The 9702-nt window shown below is 45.4% G+C and overlaps 1 protein-coding gene across 1 annotated transcript; it reads left to right on the forward strand.

Moving 5' to 3' along the window:
* The first annotated feature begins 3253 nt into the window (after window positions 1-3253).
* On the forward strand, window positions 3254-4969 carry LOC146204874 (exonuclease mut-7 homolog). The gene has a single exon (XM_084605439.1). The coding sequence runs from the start codon at window positions 3254-3256 to the stop codon at window positions 4967-4969; it is 1716 nt and encodes a 571-aa protein (XP_084461565.1).
* Window positions 4970-9702: the final 4733 nt, after the last annotated feature.

Below are 9702 nucleotides of genomic sequence, written 5' to 3' on the forward strand. Positions count from 1 at the left end.
TGTGTGTGTGTAAAACTATATGCTCCTTCTTTACTCCGCACCTCTTAATTTTTGTCTCTTTCAAAATTTTGTTTTCAGATTTGTAATGTCAATAATTCTTCAGTAGATCTACTTCTACCGGCCAAATTGTTTTCTGTCAGTACCGCTTCCGGCGCGCCTTATCTCCACGTTACAATAGTTATAAGTTGGAGCCTAGACTACGCGGGGGATTCACGCGGGTGACCCAGTAACGGGTGTGCACGAAACATGTGGCGTCTAGACGAGTGTAAATAAATAGTGTTCTCGCTTGTGAAAAACGGCTGCTGTAAAGTCAATGGCCGATATAACAGTGGTGACGAGGAAGCAGGTCCCAGTGCAGCGTTAAAGGTATACTGAATAAAAATATTGCCGCTGGGATTTTCAGCGCAGATGGTAGCTATCGCATTGGGAGTGAACAAAACAATCCACTTTATGAACAGAAATGAGCGGAAAATAAGTAATTTAATGAATATTTCTCAAATCGCCGCACCAAGGGGCTCCTGTGAAAGCTCTGACAAAACCGGATAACACGGCAAATTTGCCTATGGTAGCTTTGTGGGCCACGTTATCGAGAGCTTTTGTGAAGCCAAGATCTATATGCATGGCTCTTAGCCTGTTGTTCATCTCAGGTGCCAAGATTTAATGCATAATATTTTACAGTGGGTTCTGTGTGGACAAAAGGGGTCTGAATCCCAACATAGTGTGAGGATACAGATCCCACACCTTCATGTTTGACTGGGGCCTTGCCAAGGCTACGTGTTCGAAAAATTTACCTAGGCACGAGGTGAGGGAGATCGGTCTCATGTTTTCTATTGAAAGTTTTTTTCCCCGGTTTCGGAATTAAAGTTACCTTAGCGAGCTTCCACGTTTCCGGTAATGATCCTTGACGTTCCGTGAAAAAGCTGGGTGATGGAGTTTTGATCTAGGTTTCTCAGCATACTATTTGTAATCCCATCAGCGCCAGGTACAAAGAGCGTGCGGATTTTATAAATTGCTGCTCCGACGTCCGCCTCAGTTACGTCGGAGTCGATGTGAGGGTTCGGATTGCCTTTATATATTCCTGCAGGGGTTGTTTGTCCCGAGAGATGTTGCAATAACGATTCTTACGCGCATTAATGATTTCTTCGTTCGCGAGGTCATTAACGTAAAGAATTATTTCCATCCCTCCAGAAAGAAGTCTGTAGTGGAAGGCAATGGAGTAATAATTGCCCACCTCTGAGCCTTTAATGTGCGCGGACATCGTACAGCCAAGGGCTGCTTTTCCGTTAGCAGTTGCTTCACATGAAAGGAAAGGTGCAGTATCTGAAAAACTTGTTTTTGTGGACGTAAGAGAAGGGAGGAAGGTGGGAGTGAAATTGGAAAGAGAGAAGAGGAGCCGTAGTAAAGGGCTACGAAGTAATTTGGACCTGAGGATCTTTAACGTGCGGTGACAATGCACTGCAGGGGGTGTCTGCTCTTGGCCCTACGGGGCTGGGAATGGTAGACCCCTTCCGCCGTAGGCACCCGCCGCTTGCGGCTGGGGCTAACCTGCTACCGGTTGTTGTACCAGTTGTAGGTCGTCGTGGCGGTGGCGGACGACGGCAGGTTTGTTTTTACCACCATGGAAAATTTTTTGCTGGAATCAAATCAATTGCCTTGCTAAATTTTTCAACATCACTTGTTCTACAATCCCAGTGTCAATCTCCCGTGTGTGTTATGACTTTCCATTTTATATTTCATTTATTTCACCTTTTCCTTCCTTTTCCTCTACCCCTTCAATCGTAATCTCTCTTTTTTTTTATATGTAAGTATACTTCAAAACCTTTCCTTGCTGCCCAATTCTTGGCCGATCTTTCTTTGTGGGTATGTGCCATAATTTATTTGGACAACAACAACTGTTGCGACGCGCGTCTTTCTTTCTCCCTTTTCTTTTTCTTTCTTCTCTATTTTCTCTTCCGTCAGAATGAGGCCCAGAGGTGGCTTAGCCACAGAACCAGTAGTAGACCCGTGCATTCTATTTTCCATCTTCCTACACTCACAACAACAAATTAACCTTGCACGGCAAACAAACGCCTCAGTTTCGCTCCATCGAAACGCAGCGCCGGCGGTCGGGATGGAGCCCGGGTACTCCGGCACAGTAGTCGGGCATTTAAACCACTGTACCACCGCTGCGGGGCAACTCTGTTTATGTTAGGTTTTCGGGAAAGGAATGCGCAGTATACATTTGGGTGAACACCACGAAATTGTGGACACTCACACTTAATTAGGTCAAGGTCACTTGAAAGGCAAATTTGTGTCGGAAGAAGACTTGCTATACCTAACGTAGTGAAGCTTTCGCTTCCATTTTAAGTTGGTTTTTATAAAGACAAGGAGCAGTATTTGTCAAGGTCATTTAAAAGTAAAAACCTCCGTGGTCGTCAGCTCGAAAAGCTGGCATAGTGCAGCTTTCGCTTCGAAAGTTGTCAAAATGCTCGGAATGCAAAGCCAATGTTTGCTGATCCTAAGTATCGCTGTATAAAAATAAAAAATAAATAAATAGAAAGCGAAAATTGTCCGTGTGTGTCAAACGCTATTCGCCATGGCCTTAATGGTAGAGCCCCTGGCATTGTATCTAACGCAAAGGGCGCCTTCCGCTGAACGAGCATTGGGATACATCAAATTCCAGGCTGCGGTGGTACCTGTTGTAGGCTGTCATTGCACCCGCTACCGTTTCGGGGGCGGACGACGACTGTTGCGACGCGCATGTTTTTTTTCCCCTTCTTCTTTTTCTTCTCTATTTTCTCCTCTGTCCGCACGAGGCAGTGGAGGTGGATCAGCTACAGAGCCAGTAGCAGGCCCGTGCATTTTCTTTTCCTTCTTGGTATAGTCGCAACAACAAGCGGTGTCGGAGCTTACGGATGAGTAATCGCCCGGGAGACAGATAAAAAAATATGAAACAAAATAAAATTTTTAAAAACTAAAAACAAGTTGAAAAAAAAAAAAAACCTCATTCGTGAGTGTTTTCTATCTCGCGATTCCCTTAATAACGGAGCTGAATCTTGTTCGAGCCGTCCAATCAGACGAGTAGTCGTGGCTACGTGTGCGCAGCATATGCGAACCGCAGTTTCGGTCGCTCGTGAGCTGCCGCTGCCGATGATACGTATTTCGCTGACGCGCTGTCGTGGACGCTCCATTGAAGCCCTCCATCGTTTCATCTCGTCAACGCGGTTTTGTTGATGCCACCCGACAGTTCGGTTGTGTCAGCGGCAACTTTACCATGGACCCATCATGGATGAATCATCTGGAGAAGGCCTGGCAGTCTGGAAGAAACCAGAAGACCGACGATCTTGTAAGGCTTCTGCACATCTATTTTGACAGAGCTTCCAACTGTTTTGAATGTGCGCTTGTGTTGATGCATACAGCGCGGGATTTTCTTTGGAATGATCTCAACACCCTAGGCTTTACGATCATGAAGGAATTTCAGGAGTGGATATCTGACCGTCCAGCTTTGTATGCCCGACTTTGCAAGGAATTGAAACACCGTGCTTTGGCGGTAGTCGTCAAGCAAGCAAAGATATCTTTGATGGAAGTCGTGTGCCAAGTGTACAAATTGGAAGACAATCCCTATGACTATAATGACATCATAGATAACTTGCTATTCAAGAACTTTTATACCGAGGCAGGCACTATCGTTGCATGGCTGAACCTTCAAGTATATTACAAAATTGAAGAGATTGCTGTGCCACTCTACCTCCTGGACAAAATGGAGCTGCTGGAGAAGTACCTGGAAGGAGAGCCTCGAGTTCAAATCGATCTACTCAAGTTCCTCGACCTCTTGTTCATTGAGCCATCCCGTGTTAAGAGGCTGAAGAACAATCTGGACCTCCAGCTGGTAAGCAAACGAAAGCTTAATGGCGAAACAATTGCCAAGGCTGCATCTAGGCTACTTAAGCAGCATAGACTGTCAGTCGAGCTCTGTCCTAATATTCACTACAGTAGGAGCAAAAAGGCTTTGAAGTACCTTATCCATCAGCGGAATGCGAAAGAATACTCGGAAGCAAGCTGGAAAGAGAGGATTTATGATGTGGTCCACGGTTTCATGAAATTGCAGGATGACCTTCTAAAATACTTGGTATCATATAATGACTGTGAAACTGCTCTAAGCTTTGCACTGAAGCTTGGTTATCCAGAAGATCATTGGCCAAGGCAACTTTTGGACTACAAAAATCAGTGTGAACCACAAAAAGTGCAGGAACTGCTTACATTATGGAACTTGACTGATGTTGCAGACGTTACTGGCATGTTCTTGGAGCTCAGGCTTGACCTTCAAGATGTGACTATGGTGAATTCATCTGCCGGTTTCAAGCATTGTATTAGTGTTATTACGCACTACAGTGTTGTTGGTATCGACGCAGAGTGGAAGCCAGCATTTGGATTGATTCCCTCAAGGCTGGCCATAATCCAGCTGGCGGTATGGGACTGCGTGTTCATCTTGGATATGCTCAGACTCGTAGCGGAATTGCAATCCTCTGATTGGGACAAGCTATTCTCTGAAATTCTGTCATCGCACAAAATTCTGAAGTTGGGTTACGGCATTGCGGAAGACCTCAGACTAGTGGCAGAGACAGTCAAGCAACCAAATGCTAAAGTTAGCAGAGTTGTTGACCTGTGCAACTTTGCGCAGAAGCTGAGACAGGACTACCCAAGGGTTATTAAACCAGTGGACCCAAGACGCAAGTGTAAAGGATTGGCTGAACTAGCATATTCGACGCTGGGCCTACCATTAAACAAGAGTGAGCGCTGCTCGAATTGGGAGAATAGACCGCTGCGTCCATCGCAGACTGTGTATGCAGCTTTGGATGCCTACTGCCTCCTGCAAATATATGAAGAGCTCAAGAAAAGGTGTAAAGAGCAACATTTGGACTTTGGAAAGCTTCTTCGAGAGGCTGAAGAAACTTGGACGGATATGACCCGAGCCAAGACAGCCCGCTAGAACTAACGATCCAAGGCCTACATCCAGCACGCGTGGGTGTTGTGCTCTCACTTGCAACGGCCTGGAACTGCTACTTCTGCATTGTACTGGCTCAAAAACAAATTTCTTTCTTTGTCTTCAAGAGTTTTTGTCTTCTTTTCAAGTTTGTCTACTCTTGAATTGTTTCAGATCTGCTGCCTGACTAAAGAAACCTAAATGAAGGCCTTATGTGGTGTTTCTCCCATTTTTGTGATTAAGCACACGTAGGGTATACTGTTTCCACAGAAGTTCACAACTCGATGTAGTTTGCTGCTTAAGTTTTTGTCTTGTACAACTGCACCAGCCACTTCTTTTCTTCATGAATATTTAGCCCTGGCCGTAGTGGTTGGTCGCATTTACAAATTGCATTGACTTGCGCCATGATTGAATTTTATTTTTTCAAACTTGATCAAAACGACAAATTCTACTGATGAGAACAAATAGGAATGTTTATACATGGGTTCTGATGCTGAACATCGATGCTCAAATTGAGACGTCTCCAGAGCATACTACAGTAGTAAACTGCACCATCATGAAAAATCTTCTACTTAGAATTTTTTTTTTGTTTATGGCATTTCACAGTGAAAGCTCTTTAAATCGAACCTCGATAATTTCAATTTTAGGATAATTCGAACTACAATACTTCGTGCGGTCAAGCTACATAACCTAGTGAAGCTTTTCGCTTCAAAGGTAGCTGTGACTTCCTCGCACAAAACGTATTTCGTCAAGGGGAAGAGCAGCCCGAGCGGAGATGGCAAGACGTCTTGTACAATCGGTGCTCCAGCCCAGAACACTATACCAGGCCCATTTCCAAAGACTGACGAGGTGACAGTTGGCAGAGTTGGAAACAATAAATAAATACGCAATACGCACATAATCACGGCCTTACCAAAACTTACCCCAATCTCTATTTTTCAGGAATATGCGCAGCTCAACACACTGAACAGCGAGAGGCAACAAGAAATATGAATCGAAAATATGTTATACCCATGGCATCCATGACCAATGCGGAGACAAGGCAAACTCGACAATGGTTGACCCTCCTCCATGGGAGTCCACAACTATTACGGCGAATAAAACAACTAATCTACGTCGTAAAGATAAGCCGGCGTCTCGCCCTTTGGTCGATGTACTCCCAGGAACCTGTATTGCATACAGACGCATCGATTATAGAAAATGGTGGCAGAACAGCAGCTACTAGCCCGACCCACGAATAACTAAACGTACATAATGAATCCGAAACAGAACATCTTGCAATGGAACCTTATGCAATTCGCGATGGTATGAATTAAGGCCACAAATAAAATAGAGTCCATAACAGAAGCCCACATCTGTACAGACTACTTAGCCGCCATAAAACAACTGAAAAGATGTGACAAAGACACTAAGTGTAACCCAGGAGATCCATACACGTGCCCTCATTCCGCCGTGCACTTACCCCCTCCCTCATAACTAAACTAGAATGGAGGAGGTATCCCTTAGAAGAATAAGGGCTGGGGCGGCCCTTACCCCTTCGGTCACGTGCCGATGAGACTTTCAAGACATATATAGGACCGACCACCACCTGCCTGAAGTGTTCTACACCGGCTGCAGAGGTGGATGTTGGCCACCTGTGGTAGACTTGTGCAAGGACGAACGGCGTCAAGGACACGGATTCTCCAGGAAGTAGGACTTCAACGACGAGGGAGGAGTAACAAAAGCCTTCTCCAGTTTCTGGCAGAAAACGATTTACATGCCTTTCTATAGTATGCCTTGTGGCAAGTTAGCGAAAAAAGTGTAGGTGTCCACGATTTCGTGGTATTCACCCGAATGTATACCGAGCATTCCTTTCCCCACAACCTAACTAAAGCGAAGAGGCAGCCCTGAGTTATGCGATGTCATTTTGAACAACCTTGAAGTTCAAAAACATATGGCGCCTTTTCTTTCGTATAAACAAATGTACAATATACAAGAAAGAAAAACTGAAAACATGATCTTGACCTGATTAGGTGTAGGTGTCCACGATTCCGTATCGTCCACTCAAAAGTATAAGGCTCCCTAGTTTCCCCAAAACCTAAATTAAATAAAAATTATGCAAAGCTTGTGGTAAAGAGGCTATCGCTGCAACACTTGCAACTTTCGTTCTATCACTAGGTTTAAGCCATGCTTAAACCCCACAGTTCTTTCTTACACAGACCTCTATGAAGCTTGACCGAATTTCTTTTGTACACAAACCTCTATGAAGCTTGACCGAATCAAGTAGTGTATGTAGTACGAATTATCCAAAAATTCGAATTATCGAGGTTCGAGTGAACGAGCTTTTACGGAATTGGTTATTTGGTAGGCGTGTGCAAATAATTAATTCTAAATTCAAAGTGAAGCAAATAAGTTACTTCTTATGAATATATTTTTGAAGTGAAGCGAATATTTTGGAATCGCAGCGAGTATTTGGCGACTGAAAATGAAGCAGTAAAAAAAGAGAGTTCATTAGCATTGGCAGAGGGATGTTCACAGAAAATAATTAATGCAATTGAACTATAAACAAACTGAAATATTTTGAGGCTTGTATTAGGTAATGTTCAAAAGGCAGCAAACCAAAGTGAACGAAGTGCCACAATCTCAAGCCCTTTCTGCGAGGTTCTCTGCATGATGCTGATTTGAAATATAAAGGGGGCAGAAATAGTTTTCGGACGTGCTGCGGGCCCCGCCGGGGTGGCGCAGTGGTAAGACGCCCGACTACTGTGCCGGAGTTCCCGAGTTCGAACCCGACCACGGCGGGTGCGTTTCGATGGAGGCGAAACGAAGTGGCGTCCGTGTGCTGTGCGATGTCAGCGCACGTTAAAGATCCCCAGGTGGTCGAAATTACTCCGTAGCCCTTCACTACGGCTCCCCTTTCTCTCTTTCCACTTTCACTCCCACCTTCCTCACTTCCCTTACGGCGCGGTTCAGGAGTCCACAGAGCAAGTGTGACAGATACTGTGCTTTTCCCTTCCTGTGAACCAACCAACCAACCAACGTGCTGCGGCGAGTCACGCATCCCACAAAGTTCAGTGTACCGGTGCGGATAAAAGTAAATGGAGCATGCCATTTGTTCCTAAAAATTTTTGCGCGTTGCGTGATTGAAACTGGTAGCCGTGGTATATGCAAACCGGTAGTAGACGCCAGTGCGCCTTTGCAAGACAAGAAATGTTTTCTTATCTCCAATACAGAAGGTGGGATTGTAATTTGAACGAAAAAGCGTGCTCCGTTTACCCTGTACAAGCGTGACTGTAAAATTTAAGACGCGTCACATCTCGCGCCGCAATTCCTTCCTCAAATTTGGTTTGCTTCTCGAACGGTCACGTGATCGCGCTTTCCTACCACTGCCAGGGACGATGCTTTGGCTTAAAGTGCCTGTTACGTGAAAGTCAGAAGACGTGAATGAAGGCGCCGCGTACGCGCCATGAGTGGCGCGCACCGTGCCTCCGAATACCAATCAGAAGACGCGGTACCCGCGGTTTCTGGCAAAGGCCCTTGCGTATAGACCACCCAAGGCATCGACGACTCGTATTTGTTCCCAAGCGGGCGAGCAGCTGCGGGCTGCCATGTATACCACTGGCGTGGCCAAAAAAAAATAGTTTCCAGGGGATGTTGACGTTATACGCCGCCGGTGTAAAAAAAAAAAAAAAAAAAAAGAAAGCAAGAGATGGAAGTACAAAGGGGAAACGCAGCGCTCAGAAAATCTTGGTGGCCGAGGGAAGGGGGGTCTACGCCACTGCTGTCAAGGCATCGCCAAGACGCGCCGACGAGAGATACGCGGCATTCTGCGCATTCGCTACCCGCAAGTCCAAATAAAGTATCTAGTGTGCTAGAAGAGTTTCGCCAAGCGGTGCTGCGGACGGAGGCGCGCCGTCGACAGCACGAGGCGCATGGGCGCAAGCACGCCTTCTCGCACCGTCAGAAGACGACGGATTCATCTATGCTTGGAGAGAGCGTTCAATTGTATTCCTTGGAGGCGTACGCTTAACCGCGCGGAAATGTAGCAGAAAAGGGGGGCAAGGGGGGAGGCGTGGCCCTATGTGTCATGAGCGCGCATAGCCAGATTTGTTTAGAACAGCATCGGTAGACAACAGGATGTGCTTACAGAAACATCAAGGTATTTATACAATGTAATTTTTAACGACTTCATTGTGGTTTGCATTCACAAACGCTTTTCAAATACATTGCAGAAATGTGAGGATCATACATGCAAGTAAACTGAAAGCCATACTACACATAGTGCTAGTTACTTTTTTTGTTTGTTTTTTTTTTTTTTTCATTTAAAATGGCATTGTGAAAAATGGCAGATGCCTACTTCTTGTGTAACTTCTCTCGTGAGCGAAAACTCTTATCTGTTACTTGATATACAAAGTGAAGGCCGGTGAAAGCCGGCCGGTTGTAGTGAGTATGGGCCTAAAATATGCCACCATAGTAACAAGTTATCTATATACAATTTATATAGCGAAACTTCTTTGCTGCTATAGCTCCAGCCAAAGCCATCTGTATACTAACAAAAAAAAAAAAAAGAAAAAGAAGTTATGCTCTGGCCCGTATGTACACACAGTATGATTACGATCACATGACTGCCTGTCATAAAGAAATGGCTCCGCCGCGGTGGTGCAGTACTTTAGGGCGCTGGACTTCTGTCCCCAAAGATGTTAGATCGAATCCCGGCCGCGGGCGGCCGCTTCTCGATGAGGGCGAAATGGCAGGCGCCC

The sequence above is a fragment of the Amblyomma maculatum genome, chromosome 1, assembly GCF_055883805.1.
Source record: "Amblyomma maculatum isolate TAMU_Amacu chromosome 1, ASM5588380v1, whole genome shotgun sequence".
Lineage (NCBI taxonomy): Eukaryota > Metazoa > Arthropoda > Arachnida > Ixodida > Ixodidae > Amblyomma > Amblyomma maculatum.

Coding starts and splice junctions, on each gene's coding strand:
- LOC146204874 (XM_084605439.1), top strand. CDS start 3,254: ATGGACCCATCATGGATGAATCATCTGGAGAAGGCCTGGCAGTCTGGA.